Genomic DNA, 19,543 nt, shown 5'->3' with positions numbered 1-19,543 from the left:
CTGGGGTTACTTCCCTTCTTCTTTTAATGCCACTAGGGCCAGCTTCAGAGTCACTGGACTTCTTTCGCACAAGATATCTGTCCATAGTGGCCTGTACCTCTCGTTCCTTTATCACTTCCCTAAAGTGTTTCACAACATTGTCAGTGTACAGGTTGCCAACACGGCTTGCAATAGCTGTGTGAGGGTGATTTTCATCCATGAAGGTTTGCACTTCAAGCCACTTTGCACAGATTTCCTTTATCTTTGTAGTAGGCAACTTCTTCAATTTCTCTCTCCCCTCCTCTGAACCAGTTTCCCCAGGTCTGGCCTCTTGCTCTTGAAGTTGATCTATCAGCTCATCAGTGGTTAGTTCTTCATTGTCCTCCTCCACCAACTCTTCCACATCCTCCCCACTAACCTCCAACCCCAAGGACTTTCCCAATGCCACAATGGATTCCTCAACTGGCACAGGATTCTCAGGGTTAGCCTCAAACCCTTCAAAATCCCTTTTGTCTACACATTCTGGCCACAGTTTCTTCCAAGCAGAGTTCAAGGTCCTCTTAGTCACTTCCTCCCAAGCCTTACCTATAAGGTTTACACAATTGAGGATATTAAAGTGATCTCTCCAAAACTCTCTTAGAGTCAGTTGAGTTTCTGAGGTCATTACAAAGCACCTTTCAAACAGAGCTTTTGTGTACAGTTTCTTGAAGTTGGAAATAACCTGCTGGTCCATGGGCTGCAGGAGAGGAGTGGTATTAGGAGGCAAAAACTTCACCTTAATGAAGCTCATGTCCCCATAAAGTCGCTCTGCCACGTCTGTAGGATGACCAGGGGCATTGTCTAACACCAGGAGGCACTTAAGGTCTAATTTCTTTTCAGTTAGGTAATCTTTCACATTGGGGGCAAATGCATGGTGTAACCAGTTATAGAAAAATTCCCTAGTGACCCATGCCTTACTGTTTGCCCTCCACAGCACACACAAATTATCCTTGAGGACATTCTTTTGCCTGAATGCTCTGGGAGTTTCAGAGTGATACACTAATAAAGGCTTCACTTTGCAATCACCAGTAGCATTGGCACACATGAGAAGAGTAAGCCTGTCTTTCATAGGCTTATGTCCTGGGAGTGCCTTTTCCTCCTGAGTAATGTAGGTCCTGCTTGGCATTTTCTTCCAGAACAGGCCTGTTTCATCACAATTAAACACTTGTTCAGGTTTCAGTCCTTCAGTTTCTATGTACTCCTTGAATTCCTGCACATATTTTTCAGCCGCTTTGTGGTCCGAACTGGCAGCCTCACCATGCCTTATCACACTATGGATGCCACTACGCTTCTTAAATCTCTCAAACCAACCTTTGCTGGCCTTAAATTCACTCACATCATCACTAGTTGCAGGCATTTTTTTAATTAAATCGTCATGCAACTTCCTAGCCTTTTCACATATGATCGCTTGAGAGACGCTATCTCCTGCTAGCTGTTTTTCATTTATCCACACCAATAAGAGTCTCTCAACATCTTCCATCACTTGCGATCTTTGTTTCGAAAACACAGTTAAACCTTTGGCAAGAACAGCTTCCTTGATTGTCTTTTTGGTGCCCACAATAGTAGCGATGGTTGATTGGGGTTTCTTGTACAACTTGACTAGGTCGGCGATACGCACTCCACTTTCATACTTATCAATGATCTCTTTCTTCATTTCAATGGGTATTCTTACCCTTATTGGTGTACGGTTGGCACTAGAAGCTTTCTTGGGGCCCATGGTCACTTATTTTCCAGAAACAGCACCGAAAACACTGTAATAATACGAAATATTCCGAGTGTATGCTTGGATGTTAGCGCGGAGGCTGGCTGGTAAACAATGGCACGGGTGGCACATGTGAGGCTGGCTGAGGGCGCACATTGGACGCGTCTCGGACGAAAATCGGTGAGCGGGTTTTTAATCGGTATGCGCGGCAAAAATTTTGCGATTAAAGTAAGCGGTATGCGAAATAATCGCTATGTGATGCCATCGTTATGCGGGGGTCCACTGTATTTGGGTAGGTAATCAACAGTTGCAAAAATTTACCACTAAAGTCTAAATTTTCTCTGAGCATTAATATTTTATTGCCATCCTAGTTTGTTAGTAATGAGCACTGACCAGACAACCCTTCAATAAAGGTTGCAGCAAAAACTTTTAAAGCAGGCCTTGTAGATGTTAAGAGAAGCAAAAGATCAGGAAAATAAATGTACTTTGCTGAATACGGGAAAGCCGTGCAACGAGAATTTCACTATACTGTGAACAAACTTGTGTAAGGAATCTGAGAGCCCTCTAGCTCAATACATGTTCAAGTGGTCACCCATTCGGATACTTTTATTAAACTGAGTTACATACATGTCATTCTTCATCCTATCTCAATAGCTAATGCAAAGCCTAAAACTCCCTCATTCACAATTCATCTAAGCTAATTTCTGACTGTAGACATTCTAAATAAATAGTAATGAAATTCATTACAAAAACCACAATCACTCTGGCCCAATGACATGATCAGCATCAGATACTGCAACACTGACACTTCCCAGCACCATGGGAAAATAACTTCCAAATTACTATCCCTTGAACATTATTAGATCACAAGCCAACAAGTTGTATAGATGATTTAATTACACAGTACCTTCTTCCACAAATTATACCATTCTATAAACATTAAATCTTTGTCACACCCTGCATCCCTATGTACATCCCTATGTACTTCAATGTAAACAAAGTCTTTAATTCAGAGAACTTTCTTACAGATGTACAAATATGTTCAATATATTTAATCCATAACTGTACAGTACCAGCAATTCTATAAATGCACCTTGACTTTGCCCAAATAAATGTTAAAATTTCTGTGACTGAATTACACCTGTGTAAACAACAAACAACTAATGTCAACATAAATCTGTAAACATTTCACTACCAATGTAACTTAGCTCTTAAAATGTTGGAGCTCAGTGCTCCATGTGCCTATAATTTTTTGACCACTGCCCACTGAAGCTATCAAAGCTTCTGATCCCTGGCACCTAATTATTGAAAAGACTGTTCAACTGCCTCCCAGCATACACTGGGAGGAGGAGTACAAATGAACTCCCAAAATGAACATGCATGCTAGTGGCTTTCTTTTGTGCTTGACAATGTTTTATTACATGTAAGCTACATTTTGTGTACTGCACAAAGAAATAGTTTGGTTGTTTGTTTGTCTTCAAGAGGGAGCTGGACAGGCACCAAAAGTCAGTACCTGACCAGCCAGAGTGTGGTTCTTAAGTTGAATAGCATGCTGTCAGAAGTAACAGCCTGGTTGATCAGGCTCTGATCTACCATGAGGTCTGGTCAAGGATCATACCATGGGGGGTGTTCATCCCTAGAACACACTACAGGGATACTCAAGGTGCAGGTATTTTAAGGTATGTCATCCGAGTTTTTAACAAGACTTATTTTCTATAATAAATTTTGTTCTTTTATTTGTTTTTACATTGTGTTGTTAATCACTGCCTACCTAATAAATAACACTTGCAATGAAATTTATATTTGCTATTCTAATTCAAGATTTTTTTTTAATACTGTATGAGACAGAATTATAACACATGAAAGTTCCCCCTCAACACAGATGAATCCCATATAGCTTGATTCCTGTGGATCTCTCCTTCCTTAAGGTGGCAGTTCTATGTATCACCTCCATAAAGTTTTACTATGTATGGTAGTTCCCCCCCCCCCTTTTTTTTTTTGTGCAAATTTGTAATGTGCTCTCCATGAGAAAAAAATACTGCCAAATTTTTGAGGAGCTCATATGCAACCCCTTAACACAGATGTAATTCCTTCAAAACCTGGAAGGGGCATTTTCTCATAAGTGAACAGAATAAGCAATGAGCACATTATAAATTATAATAAAACATTTAGGGACTACCTTATAATGTTTATGACAACATAAATATTTAAAATTGAGTTTGAAAAAATTTGAAAGCCTTCATATTCAAGAAATACAATCCATGAAATCCATAGGTTGTATTCTTAAGCCATGATATCCTGAATAAATCTAATTTAACATAGTATAAAAAATTAATACATACCTCAATATATTTGTTGACAACAAAATGCAATAAAGTGTATGAAGCCTCTTTGCTTTTCACATCCTTGATCTTTGGCAGTATCTCCAAGCCAAAACCGTCTGCTTGTCCTCTTGTCCGATTCCCACCATTCATATAATTTCCAATAGCTAAGATTAACCCAAATATTTTTTTAATGCTATCACTAGTCATAAGTACCTGAAACATAAACACACATTTAAATATGATTAGTTAGTTTATTGGGTTTAAAGCCTACTAACTACATGGTCATTAACGCTGCATGTACAGCTGTACACCACCAGTCAAGGATAATTTAACATCTAGAACAGGGATTAAAAGTATAGTTTCACCATATAAACACCTATTGGGGTATACTGTATACTTTTCTTACACACTAATGAAACAACACATATTATTATCCTAACAAATGTGGAAAATATCGTGTAATAGGAAAATAATGGGATACTTCAAGGGGTGACCCTCCAGCATAAGATTTTTTTTTACCACAGTCATCTATTATGCTAAAATGACCCCCCCCCCCATCCCCAAAAAAGTAAACATTCACCATCATTTGCTTAGTCTTGCAGAGGGTGTGCAGAAATCACAGATCAATGACCCTCTGTACTGCAACATTCACACCACTCTTCAAAAGTGCAAGAACTACTTCCCACCTCCAAGACTCAAGTTTGGCTAACTGATTTTCAAGAACCCTTCACACTCCAACAGCAACTCGAATCCTTAAAATCACTCTTCCCATTCACACCACTGCAACATACACATGCTGGATGCTCAAGCCCCCTATTACTAAACTCCTTCACACCCACCCTCCCTCCAATCTTTCCTGGGATGACACCTTCCTTCCACCTCAGATTTAGACACCTTTTTGGTAATATAATAAAAAATGAGCTAAACCCACATGGGTCATATAGCACTGCAATTTCATCTTGGGTAAGGTTAATACATATGAAGCAGTTACCTGTGAACTTACACACTACATCAAACTTTTAGCAAGAAATGCAAAACCTGGAGAAAAATTAATGTCAATTGGATTTAGTGATATTTCTTTCAGTGAAGAGTTAATACATGTGCTTATTTTTATTTTTTTTTTTTTTCCAACAAGTCGGCTGTCTCCCACCGAGGCAGGGTGACCCAAAAAGAAAGAAAATCCCCAAAGAGAAAGTACTTTCATCATCATTCAACACTTTCACCTCACTCACACATAATCACTGTTTTTTCAGAGGTGCCCAGAATACAACAGTTTAGAAGTACAGTGGACCCTCAACCAGCGATGGCATTGATTAACGATAAATCTGACTAGCGATACATTTTAACGCAAAAATTTTGCCTCGACTAGCGCTTAAAAACCTGACCAGCGCTATTCGTTCCGTACGAGACGCGTCCACTTTGGCCTGAGCGCACCTCACTTGTCTCGTGGGTGCCAGTGTTTACAAGCCAGCCACTGCAGTCGCTTCCAAACATACAACTGGAACATTTCATATTATCACAGCCTTTGTAGTGATTGCACCTGCAAAATAAGTCACCATGGGCCCCAAGAAAGCTTCTAGTGCCAACCCTACAGCAAAAAGGGTGAGAATTACTATGGAGATGAAGAAAGAGATCATTGCTAAGTATGAAAGTGGAGTGCGTGTCTCTGAGCTGGTCAAGTTGTATAATAAACCCCAATCAACCATCGCTACTATTGTGGGCAAGAAAACGGCAATCAAGGAAGCTGTTCTTGCCAAAGGTGCAACTATGTTTTCAAAACTGAGATCGCAAGCAGTAGATGATGATGAGACTCTTATTGGTGTCGATAAACGAGAAACAGATAGCAGGAGATAGCATCTCTCAAGCGATCATATGTGAAAAGGCTAGGAAGTTGCATGACGATTTAATTAAAAAAATGCCAGCAACTAGTGGTGATGTAAGTGAATTTAAGGCCAGCAAAGGTTGGTTTGAGAGATTTAAGAAGCGTAGTGGCATTCGTAGTGTGATAAGGCATGGTGAGGCTGCCAGTTCGGACCACAAAGCGGCTGAAAATATGTGCAGGAATTCAAGGAGTACATAGACAGTGAACGACTGAAACCTGAACAAGTGTTTAATTGTGATGAAACAGGCCTGTTTTGGAAGAAAATGCCAAGCAGGACGTACATTACTCAGGAGGAAAAGGCACTCCCAGGACATAAGCCTATGAAAGACAGGCTTACTCTGTTGATGTGTGCCAATGCTAGTGGTGATTGCAAAGTGAAGCCTTTATTAGTGTATCACTCTGAAACTCCCAGAGTGTTCAGGAAAAACAATGTCGTCAAGGCTAATTTGTGTGTGCTGTGGAGGGCAAACAGTAAGGCATGGGTCACTAGGGACTTTTTCTATGACTGGTTACACCATGCATTTGCCCCCCAATGTGAAAAATTACCTAATTGAAAAGAAATTAGACCTAAAGTGCCTCCTGGTATTAGACAATGCTCCTGGTCATCCTTCAGACTTGGCAGAGCGACTTTCTAGGGACACGAGCTTCATTAAGGTGAAGTTTTTTGCCTCCTAATACCACTCCTCTCCTGCAGCCCATGGACCAGCAGGTCATTTCCAACTTCAAGAGACTGTACACAAAAGCTATGTTTGAAAGGTGTTTTGTAGTGACCTCAGAAACTCAACTGACTTTAAGAGAGTTTTGGAAAGATCATTTTACCATCCTCAATTGTGTAAACATTATAGGTAAGGCTTGGGAGGAAGTGACTAAGAGGACCTTGAACTCTGCTTGGAAAAAACTGTGGCCAGAATGTGTAGACAAAAGGGATTGTGAAGGGTTTGAGGCTAACCCTGAGAATCCTATGCCAGTTGAGGAATCCATTGTGGCATTGGGGAAGTCCTTGGGGTTGGAGGTTAGTGGGGAGGATGTGGAAGAGCTGGTGGAGGAGGACAATGAAGAACTAACCACTGATGAACTGCTAGATCATCTTGAACAGCAAGAGGGCAGACCTGAGGAAACTGCTTCGGAGGAGGGGATAGAGAAACTGAAGAAGCTGTCTACTTCTAAGATTAAGGAAATGTGTGCAAAGTGGCTTGAAGTGCAAACCTTTTTTGATGAAAATCACCCTGACACAGCTACTGCAAGCCGTGTTGGCAACCTGTACACTGACAATGTTGTGAACCACTTTAGGAAAGTCATAAAGGAATGAGAGGTACAGGTATCTATGGACAGATATGTTGTGCGACAGAAGTCCAGTGACTCTGAAGCTGGTCCTAGTGGCATTAAAAGAACAAGGGAAGTAACCCCAGAAAAAGACTTGCTACCTCAAGTGCTAATGGAAGGGGATTCCCCTTCTAAACACTAAGAAGATCAACGGTCTCCCCTCCTCCTATCCCATCAATCATCACCAGATCTTCAATAAAGATAAGTGTCATGTAACTGTGCATGTCTTCTTCAGTTTGTGTGTATTAAAATTAATATTTCATGTGGTAAATTTTTTTTTTCAATACTTTGGGGTGACTTGCACGGATTAATTTGATTTCCATTATTTCTTATGGGGAAAATTAACTTTACTAACAATTATTTCGATTAACGATGAGCTCTAAGGAATGAATTAATATCACTGGTTGAGGGTCCACTGTATATATGTATAAAAATACACAATATATCTCTCCAAACTGCCACTATCCCAAACCCCTCCTTTAGAATGCAGGCATTGTACTTCCCATTTCCAAGACTCAAGTCCGGTTATATAAAATAACCGGTTTCCCTGAATCCCTTCACTAGATATTACCCTGCTCACACTCCAATAGCTCGTCAGGTCCCAAATACCATTCGTCTCCATTCACTCCTGTCTAACATGCTCACGCACGCTTGCTGGAAGTCCAAACCCCTCGCCCACAACACCTCCTTTACCCCCTCCCTCCAACCTTTTCGAGGACGACCCCTACCCCGCCTTCCTTCCCCTACAGATTTATACGCTCTCCATGTCATTCTACTTTGATCCATTCTCTCTAAATGACCAAACCACCTCAACAACCCCTCTTCAGCCCTCTGACACACTTTTATTAACTCCACACCTTCTCCTAATTTCCACATTCCGAATTTTCTGCATAATATTTACACCACACAGTGCCCTTAGACAGGACATCTAATATGTATTTAGTAATACATTGACATTATTTATACAATTACAGTGGACCCCCGGTTAACGATATTTTTTCATTCCAGAAGTATGTTCAGGTGCCAGTACTGACCGAATTTGTTCCCATAAGGAATATTGTGAGGTAGATTAGTCCATTTCAGACCCCCAAACAAACACGTACAAACGCACTTACATAAATACACTTACATAATTGGTCGCATTGGGAGGCGATCGTTATGCGGGGGTCCACTGTATTACAATAATGCAGTTGTCTGTATAACAGTAAATCTTCTATTTTTTTGTGTGAATAAAAATTAAAAAAATGGAAAGCAAGCTTAATGAAAGAGGAACCTGGAGATGTGACTAAGGAACAAAGGAAATGTTTTTTTTTTGTCAGGAATGTCTACATTGTTTACTCTGGATCCTGTTTTCAAATTGGCAACTTTTGAATTTTTGTGTGAAATTGGCCAGATTACCAATTTCTGATCACTTTACTGGGCAGTTGAAATAGGTAAATGAGCAGTTTCTTGTACTCAGTTGACAGAATGGAAGGAATAATAGTGAAATAGCTATGAGTGCAAAGTGGGCGAAATCACCAAAGTGTAAATATTAGTGAGACTGCTAACCTTGCGAGAGGTTAATTCCACAAGTTTCCCATCAAATTTCAAACTTTTGGTTTCAATACCTTTGGAAAAAAATTCTCTACCACTTCACAAGATAAAATATTTGTTTTTTTTTTTAATTCTTTGAGCCTGAGAGCAAGTTTTGAGATCAGGGGTCTCGGACCTGAAAGGGTTAACAATAACTGATGAGTGACAGATTAATTAATTATAAATTACAAATGAATGATGGTAAATGAGTTTAACTGCTTCACACTGCCTTAGTGATAGATGACTAATGCTAAAAAAAAATTAAAGTTAAAACAAATGTATAATTAAATTAATCCAGAAGATAAAAACTTGATAACTTACATCTATAGTGGTTTGTAGCATACTTATTCTGCTGTGTATTACACCCAAATCTTCAGCAAATGTTGCCTGGAACATAAAACAGGCAGTACGCTCTGCAAATTCATTGATTTTGGAGAGGTCTAACAAAAATCTGAAAAAAAAAAAAAAAAGTTTATAAAAATAAATTTAACATAAAATGTAGTCCTACCTAAATGCAGTAAATTCAGTACAGTGGACCCTCGACTTACGATATTAATTAGTTCCAGAAGGCTGTTTGGGGGGCCGTTACCGAACGAATTTGCTCCCATGAGGAATATTGTAAATTAGATTAGTCCATTTCAGACTCCCAAAAATACACTTACAAAAGCACTTACAAAAATACACTTACATAATTGTTTGAGTTGGAAGCTGATCATAAGTTGGGGGTCCACTGTATTTCCAAAACATTTAATAATTTGCAACAGTGCTCCTAGCAACAAATAAGAAATGCAAATGCAATATGAAATTAAAATTAGTTTTTACACAATGTACTAAATCTGGTTAAAACAATTACTGTACTAGCATTACTAATGCATTGCAAGACTCCAAAAAATTAGTAAGCCTATAATGAAGCACCAATAAAATGCTCTGCATAGCCAGCTTGTGTAATTCGCTACAATTACAAGTACAGGAAGACAGGTTGCGAACAAATTGGTCATTTACAAATAAATTACACAAAATTTACATCAGTTTTATGACCATAGGAGTGACTGAATTGACATGGTGAACTCAAAGTATGAGAATTTGTAGACAGTTAATGGATATGACATTTCTGCGATATTTAATAGGTGCTTTTTAACATTATTATTACAGATGTTGGCATATGGGGAACTCTTGGCATTTTCATGCAGATAGTTCCAAGTTTTTGGCCACTTATATTTGCATGCAACAAACTGCAGGTTCTCTTCTTCTGTATGCAGTTATGTCCTCAGGAAAACTGGCAAAAATAGAACATTTCCACTGCTTTGAGCCTAATTTCAAGTTACTTCTAGTCCTGAGACCAACTGAAGTCATCTTTAAGTAGTATGTTTTCCATTCTATAAAATGATACCAAGAACCAGAGTAAAACCATAAAAACCATCCAAGAAAACTAAAGTTGCTATTTTAAATTAAACACATGGTCAGATATTTACTTTTCCCATCATGTACTGCATGGGGCAGGTTTTTTTTTTTTTTTTTTTTTTTTTTTTTTTTTTTTTAGACTGTGCACACTCAGTGCAGACCCATTTTCTTATATCTAGCCCAAAATTTACAGCTCAAAGCCTATCTTGAGTGAACTGAGCTCATGATGCAGAACTGCGTGAGGGACCCTGGCCTCAATGACGTAGTTCTATGTGATGGCCATTGAAAGGGTTAAACCTGCTACTCAGCAAAAATCAGTTCTCAGAATAACTCATTCAGGCTCCATCCAACACGTATCTTCCTTGTTCAAAAATTTTAATTTTTTTAACATACAAAATATTCACTTTCTACAAGACACTCAATTCAAACATTAACCCAGAGCTTAAACTCTGGAGTTCCAACAGAACAGATGGACACAATACAAGGAACAAATATCTCTTGACATTACAAGTGTGCGACTCTACCTGTTCAAAAATTTCACACAGATAAAAGGTCCAAAAATTTTTTGAACTTTTTGCTTGAAAACATTAAAAGTTCTCCATCTAAATATATTGTTAAAAAGTACCTATTAAATCTTGCATAAATGTTATATCCATTAGCTGCCTGTAAATTCTCATGCTTTGATTTCACAATCTCAGTTCAATCACTCCATTAAATGCAGGTTATTGAACAGATGTAATTTCAATGTGATTGACGAATTCTTCATTGTACTGTAGTTGTAATTTTAATGAATTAACTAAGCTGTGCAGACTTAAATTATATACTAGGTCTAGATACAGGAAGTATTTAAGCCTCATGATTAGTGTGCCTGATATGTATATGCATAATTAGTGACTTTTTCTGAGCCTTAGTATCAAATTATATCCATATAATAATAAGGCAATATTCAAAATATAATCAATTCAAAAGTATAACTACTGTAAGTAATTTGTATGACTCATAAAAAGTATTTTAATTTTAATTTGATTGTATGGTGATTGTACAATCTATTACTCACTGTTCAGGTTTGTCAAGTGGAATACCAGGCATGGCTTCTACTTGGGCTTTTATTAAGGTAATTTCTCCCTCACTTCCTCTCTGAAAGAAAGCATATTAAAAATTAAAAATTCTTTAAAATATAATAATCACAAGCATAGAATTTCCTGCATATTTGATGGCATCCTACAGGACAAGTAGTAGACAGGAGTGAAGTCTGGCATAACAATACAACTCTGGCAGAATATATTAACCTGAAAGTTGAATTTTACAAGAATTCACATATTTAGCAGAGCACTGCCCCTCAGAAGTTTGACCCTTAGAGAAATGACAGTCTTCAAGAGATTGAAGCTAATTTCTACCTTTATTTCCAGGTCTTTTTAGGAAAGAGGCCACACTGAAATAAAATTTCATGTCACATTCTATCAAGACCACACTAGACTACTCTACTCTTTCTGCACTAAAAAGATGTTTTCCTTTTGCACACTTCCCTCTTTCACTGGAGCTCCTTTTAACTTGGTGCTCTAATACGTATATTTTATCTCAGAATCGTCATTATATATCTTTCCAATTTAACGTATATTTCTGCCCAACTTCATGAATTCAACTAACTTCCTCAATTATCTTTAATCTCTCATCAATATATTTTATTGCCGTATATCTATGGTACTTACAACTTTCTGCATTTTCCTAATAATTCATTTTATTTGGCCAGAAATCTGAAACTATTTGCAAGTCCCTGTCCATGTTTTATTTAAAAAAAATGGAAGAACTATATGTAGTGTTTGCCAATTTCATTTAAATTACAACCCAGTTTAACAAAGTAAGACACCAAAAACTTTCTGAAATTTACAGTGTTGTGAAGTACAGTGAAACCTCAGAGTAATGGACTGATTGGGAAAAGGGGGTGCTTGCTTTAACAAAAGTGTCATACTGAAGTGATCAATTACTGGACATGGACCAACACCCCATACAAAGGACTGGTGCCATTGCACTGATACTACATACTACTGTAGTAGTATTAAAATACAGAGTAGCAAATTATATTACCTGAAATTATAAGAATTAAAAATACATTACAGTAGTAATTTTCTGGCAGATAGACAAGCTTATAGTTGGATTCCTGTATCATCTAGCGGTGACTTGGGAAAACTTTTACCCCAAGTCAAAGGATCTGTATAGCTAAAGTAGTAACATTGCAGGTTTTACTTTTGAGAAGTCAGTGTAGGTGATGGGGAGACATAGCTGGTTAAGCAGATGTAAATGGTTGAAGACTACTTCTAGATGATTCGTATCATCCCCACACATCCTTCACTGTATACTTTCCACATATCCATCACTGTACATGAAATCTGCTCATTACCTGTATACACCTGGTTCACTAGTGCACAAAGTGCTGGCAAAAGTGAAGATACAATATAAACACTAAGAAGGAATACAAACTATAAAGATAAATCCATCTCAAAATCTACTTCCTAATTGGTGTTTTCATATGCACATAAATACTTTGCAATAAAAAAATTTAAGATTAGATTCTTTACTAAAGATTACAATTTTTAACATGGTATTGGATATATATACATGGTACACATACCACTTCATATACTTGCTGCAAAACCTCCAGGTCAAGAACTGAAGTGTCGAAATTGTACACAGCTGGAAAAAAAAATTGCATTTATATGTACATTGTATTTATATTTATTGAACATCTAATTTTACTCATTAAAACTCAAGATCTGAAGTAAATGAAGTTTTTACCACAAGAAAAAAAGCACATTAATAACCATACTACTGGCCTTATAAATAAACAAGGATGAAAAAGAAGTGGCACAGTGGCTAACACAACTGATTTCCAAGGATAAAACCCTGGATAAGATAGAACAATTTGAGCAAATTTACTATCTTCATTAAATGGGGATCTGTATACAGTATATACTAAATCAATTAACATACTACTTTCCAAGGACAAAACACTATACAGGTAGCAGCAGCTCTTGAGTAAGCTAATATTTACAGAAGCTGAAACTCGTCTAAGAACTATTTTTTTTTTTTTTACCTATGGGGAGGTGCTTGAGAGCCAAGGTGCTCAGTCACATTGCAGGACCCAGAACAGAATTAAAGTCTAGGCTCTCATGGTTCTGGAGTCTAGATCATATACCAAACGAGACAGCAATGCATTTCCCACAACTCACTCCCTCCCTCCCTCCAAGTGGAAACAGCAATGCTTTGGCTCATCCTGGACCACAATGAAGTAACAACTGGGACTTGAAACAGCCCAGGATGGATCGTTACATTGTTAGTTTCCTGTACAAAGACATTTTTTCCCTCATTTAGCAGGACATTTGTAAACAGTTGGATATTTACAAGCTGGCAGGAATGAGATTATACAAAGTAACTTTCAGAACCAACCCACAAAATGGAGACAAAAAGAGGTCGTTTCAATACACAAATAACCCGCACATGGCTACCCCTCCCATTTCAGTGACTGCCTTCTCACGTGCTAAACGTAGTTTCTTCTCTCCCAAACTCTCTACTCCTGGGAACTCTTCTGTCCTCTGCCTTCCCTACATTTCCAGTCTTTTTAATCTCAACAACTCTCTCGGTTCCTTAGACATCAAGCTTACCTTCCGCCAGACTAACACTCTTCGCACTAATCTCGTTCATACCTCTCCTCCCTCTACAGATGCTCCTGGTGTCTACTCTATTTCTTGTTCCTCCTGTCCTCTTCAATACTTTGGAGAAACTGGTCGATCTCTTTCTGACAGACTTAGGGAGCACAAAAATAGTGTTAGGCTTGCCGACACTAACAATGCTCTTTTCTGTCAAGTCCGAGATCACAGCCATTCTATTGACTGGTCTTCTGCTAAAACTGTCTTCCCTACTTCCAACTTTAACAGTCGTCATCTGGTTGAATCCTCCCTAATACACAACTTTCCTTGTATGAATCTTAGTCCTGGCTTCATCTCTGTAGATGCCTTCCTCTCCCACTACATTGTAAAATGTTCCAAACTTCAGAACACTCGTGACCTAACCTGATTCCTCCTTTTTTCTTCTCCTTCCTCTTTCCTTTGGGTTGTCTTTCTTCTGCCCTGTGTATTTGTTCTTTCTTTATTTATTTTATTTGTTTTCCCCCCCTCAGTGTTCTTGCTCTTACCCTCTGTGGGCCCCTAGCTTCCTTGCAGTGCTCCTGTTTCTTAGTATGTATTTGATTGGCCCCCTCCTACTCTTACTACCTCCCCACTACTACTTCCTTCCCTCCACTACTACTACTACTACTAGCACCTCCTGCCTATATATACCCATCCTGCTCTCCTTTTCGTTAGTGTGACTTTGTAAATGGTCCGAGTCGGACTGAAACATCATCGTAAGCTCCTCTCTTCTATGTGCGGGTTATTTGTGTATTGTTCCAATCACGGTACTGTGCGTTTTTTTGGTATTTAGATTGTTTCAGTTTGTCCTGTACCACTGTATGATTGAGGCTGGAATAAAACATCTAGTTTTACCTGCAATTTATGTGTTAGTTGTCAACTGCTCCACCCATCGTATAGAATTGTTGGGTTGTTAGGCCAGATTGGTCAATAGCTAATTTCCTAATAGTGGGAAAATTAATAAATAAAATCACAATGCTGTCCCACCAAGTTACGTAAGGCAACTCAAAACAAGGATGCTTTCACCACCACTTAAAGCAAATTTTACATTCAAAATGTACACAACTGTCACAAAAATAGGCAACATTTAGTTCATACATTCTGAAATGTTAAGTTTATTATAATTAAATTATCTAAAAATGAGATTATTAAATGTAATGTTTATCTTAAGACAACACTATTTTTATAACAAGGAATCCATTACAGCAAATCACTAAGTTAAAAATAACTCAACAAAAAGTCTAGTGCCTGGCAACATACTCCCTCACTCTTCAAATGCTTAAACCTATTTAATATACATAAATTCTCTCTGAAAATGTTGCTGATTATGATGGTAAAGTTACTGGCTGATGCCTCATCACAGAGTCTTAATGTGATCCTAGTTTGAAGTAGTTATCTTGTTATCTTGGTTACTAGAAAGGCTGGGTATGATCACTTTTGTTGGGGTGTGTGGACCAGGTGTTTACAGTGAAACATATAAGTGAACAGTATTTAGATAAGGCTAAAGAGGTCTTTGTGGCATTTATGGATTTGGAAAAGGCATATGACAGGGTGAATAGGGGGGCAATGTGGCAGATGTTGCAAGTGTATGGTGTAGGAGGTAGGTTACTGAAAGCAGTCAAGAGTTTTTACGAGGATAGTGAGGCTCAAGTTAGAGTATGTAGGAAAGAGGGAAATTATTTCCCAGTAAAAGTAGGCCTTAGACAAGGATGTGTGATGTCACCATGGTTGTTTAATATATTTATAGATGGGGTTGTAAGAGAAGTAAATGCGAGGGTCTTGGCAAGAGGCGTGGAGTTAAAAGATAAAGAATCACACACAAAGTGGGAGTTGTCACAGCTGCTCTTTGCTGATGACACTGTGCTCTTGGGAGATTCTGAAGAGAAGTTGCAGAGATTGGTGAATGAATTTGGTAGGGTGTGCAAAAGAAGAAAATTAAAGGTGAATACAGGAAAGAGTAAGGTTATGAGGATAACAAAAAGATTAGGTGATGAAAGATTGAATATCAGATTGGAGGGAGAGAGTATGGAGGAGGTGAATGTATTCAGATATTTGGGAGTGGACGTGTCAGCGGATGGGTCTATGAAAGATGAGGTGAATCATAGAATTGATGAGGGGAAAAGAGTGAGTGGTACACTTAGGAGTCTGTGGAGACAAAGAACTTTGTCCTTGGAGGCAAAGAGGGGAATGTATGAGAGTACAGTTTTACCAACACTCTTATATGGGTGTGAAGCATGGCTGATGAATGTTGCAGCGAGGAGAAGGCTGGAGGCAGTGGAGATGTCATGTCTGAGGGCAATGTGTGGTGTGAATATAATGCAGAGAATTCGTAGTTTGGAAGTTAGGAGGAGGTGCGGGATTACCAAAACTGTTGTCCAGAGGGCTGAGGAAGGGTTGTTGAGGTGGTTTGGACATGTAGAGAGAATGGAGTGAAACAGAATGACTTCAAGAGTGTATCAGTCTGTAGTGGAAGGAAGGCGGGGTAGGGGTCGGCCTAGGAAAGGTTGGAGAGAGGGGGTAAAGGAGGTTTTGTGTGTGAGGGGCTTGGACTTCCAGCAGGCATGCGTGAGCGTGTTTGATAGGAGTGAATGGAGACAAATGGTTTTTAATACTTGACATGCTGTTGGAGTGTGAGCAAAGTAACATTTATGAAGGGGTTCAGGGAAACCGGCAGGCCGGACTTGAGTCCTGGAGATGGGAAGTACAGTGCCTGCACTCTGAAGGAGGGGTGTTAATGTTGCAGTTTAAAAACTGTAGTGTAAAGTGCCCTTCTGGCAAGACAGTGATGGAGTGAATGATGGTGAAAGTTTTTCTTTTTCGGGCCACCCTGCCTTGGTGGGAATCGGCCAGTGTGATAATAAAATAATAAAATATCTAATTAACTATAAAAGATTCTTAAACAAAATATCACTAAAAAAAAAAATGTTGTCTGTATTGGAATTTTCAAATACAGTACAACCCTAAATAATAATGAGCTTCAATTTCTAAAGGCTGTCATAAATTACTTATACAGACATACTGAAAAACTTTTTTTCATGCTTTATGCTAGGTAGGTATCCAGGTAGGTATGTCAAGACTTGCTTACCATTTTCCACATCAGCAATGTCAAGGTGCTGACTAGTTATGAAAATTCCTACATTTTGAGAACGTTTGCTGTCTAAAACTTTAGCAACCTGTGGAATAGAAATTATATTAAACTATTTTTAACAGAAATACAAGTAAACTATCAGACAAATTCATCTACATTAACTATACTGTATATACACAAAATCTACCCAAACTCAAGTTTTCAAGTACGTACATGTATCAAAAAACTAAAAGGTTTGATTTGAATAAAATTTTTATTTCTTACGAGTCACACGCACAAAAAAAAAAGTTAATGATAGTTTTACATTCAAATTGGTACATCTTATATGTAATGCAAATATAATTTGATACAACTGAAGGCTCAGAAGAAAGCCACTCATTATACAAAGCATTTCAAGCAAACTAGTTATAAAGCTTAAATATCATTAAAATCTAGACCAAGCACATAACTGTAAGCAATGTATATATCAGTACAGCGTGAGTATTTCATTATAATCACAAATACAATGAGACAGGTTGCAAATGACCAACTGGACAAATACAAATAAATTACATGTAATCTACATAAGTTTAATGACCTGCATTTTATGGAGTGGCTGAGGTAAAGTGGTGAAATCAATGTAAGAGAATTTACTGGCAATTAATGGATATAACCAAGTTCATCAAGAACTGCAAGAAACTCTTATCGCTTGTGTTAAATATTTTATTGAGAGAAAGCACAGACATGGGTCATCCCACAGTCATTAAAATACAACGGATATAACCCTACTTCACAAAGATGGCAGTAAAGCAATTGCAAAGATTTACAGACTGAGAGCACTAACATCCCCATTATAAAAATGTTTGAAAGGGTTCTAAGAAGCAAGATCGCCAACTGCCTGGACACCCAACAATTGCACAACCCAGGGCAGCATGGGTTTACAGCAGGCTGCTGCTGCCTCTCAACTATTGGACCACTATGACTTGGCCTTAATTGCACTGGAGAACAAACAGAATGCAGATGTAGAATACACACACTGCAAAAGCCTTCATGGTGTAAAAGCACAAAATGTGTGATAAAGTAATAACAGGAAAAGTGGGTAGATGGAGCTTTAACTTTTTAACAAGTAGAACACAAAGAGTAATAGTAAACAGAGTCAAATCAGAGGCACCTACAATGAAAACCTCCATTCCACAAGGTACAGTACTTGCTCCCATCCCTTTCCTTATCCTCATATCTGACAGAGAGATGTATGCCACAGCACCGTGTCTTCCTTTGCTGATGATACCAGAATTTTCATGACAGTGTCACCCATTAAAGACACTTCAAATCTCCAAGAGGACTTTAACCAAGTCTTCAATTGGGCCAGGGGAAAACAGTATGAAGGTCAACGAGGACAAATTTCAACTACTCCACTATGGAAAACTTGAGGAAATATAAACTAGACTGGAGTGTAAAACAAATTCTAACTACACACACATAAAAGAGTTATATCAAAAAATCTCACCTTCAAAGATCACAATAATGTCTCTACCACATCTGCTAGGAAAATGATAGGATGGATAATGTGAACCTTCAAAACTAGGGATGCCAAGCCAATGATGATTCTCTTCAAATCACTTGTTCTCTCTAGGCTGGAATATTGCTGTACACTAATGGCCCTTTTCAAGGCAGGCAAAATTGCAGACCTGGAGAATATACAAAGAACTTTCACTGCACATATAAGTACAATACAGCACCTCAATTACCGGGAACAGTTGAAGTCCCTTAACCTGTACTCCTTGGAATGCAGGCAAGAAAGATGCATCATAATCTACACCTGAAAAATCCTAGAGGGACTAGTCCTAAATCTGCACACGGAAATCACTCCCTACAAATTCCAAGAGACTCGGCAGGCGGTGCAACATCCCCCAACAAAAAGAATAGGTGCCGTGAGTACACTAAGAGAACACAATAAGTGTCAGAAGCCCAAGACTGTTCAACTGCCTCCCAGCATACACAAGGGGGAATTATCAATAGACGAAGCTGTCTTCAAGGAGCTGGACAGGCACCTAAAGTCAGTACCTAACCAGTTGGGCTGTGGTTCATACGTCAGCTTGTGCGCATCCAGCAATAACACCTTGTTTGGCAGATTCTGTTCCACAGCGAGGCCTGGTCATAGATTGGACCATAGGGGCATTGATCCCCAGAACACCCTCCAGGTATATTAGTGAAGGTGTTGGCAGCTGGGGAGCTTTTGAAATTTTCAGGCAGTGAGCTCAATACGTATTTGAGCCTTTTATTGGCATGGAGTTTTTGAAAAAGTTGAGCCCTTTACATAGAATCTCAAAAATATGTATGTTCATTTCTTGCACTGTGATCATGTGTTCTATTGGAGCTCTTCAGAGTTTAAGTTCTGGGTTAATGTTAGAAACAAGTGTCTTGTAGACATAGCGTGCACAACTGAATATTTTGTATGCTAAGCAAATTTAAATTCTTGAATAAGAGAGGAGGTGTGTGCATATGTATGTATGTATATATGTATATATGTATGTGTGTATGTATGTGTGTATGTGTGTGTGTGTGTTAGTT

General features: G+C 38.5%; 1 protein-coding gene across 1 annotated transcript in view; it reads right to left on the bottom strand.

Annotated features, from left to right (window-relative positions):
• Positions 1-19,543, bottom strand: part of LOC128694402 (uncharacterized) — a 131,176-nt gene that overhangs the window by 15,423 nt on the left and 96,210 nt on the right. Inside the window, exons 14-18 of the mRNA XM_070097838.1 lie at positions 16,991-17,078; positions 12,852-12,913; positions 11,280-11,359; positions 9,143-9,272; positions 4,063-4,257 (exon numbers count right to left, since the gene is read on the bottom strand). Of these exons, the coding sequence (XP_069953939.1) occupies positions 4,063-4,257; positions 9,143-9,272; positions 11,280-11,359; positions 12,852-12,913; positions 16,991-17,078 (555 nt within the window). The remainder of the gene's footprint in view (positions 1-4,062; positions 4,258-9,142; positions 9,273-11,279; positions 11,360-12,851; positions 12,914-16,990; positions 17,079-19,543) is intronic.

This window comes from Cherax quadricarinatus, chromosome 60 (genome assembly GCF_038502225.1).
Source record: "Cherax quadricarinatus isolate ZL_2023a chromosome 60, ASM3850222v1, whole genome shotgun sequence".
NCBI classification, from domain to species: Eukaryota; Metazoa; Arthropoda; class Malacostraca; order Decapoda; family Parastacidae; genus Cherax; species Cherax quadricarinatus.
This window is presented reverse-complemented; position numbering and strand designations above follow the sequence as displayed.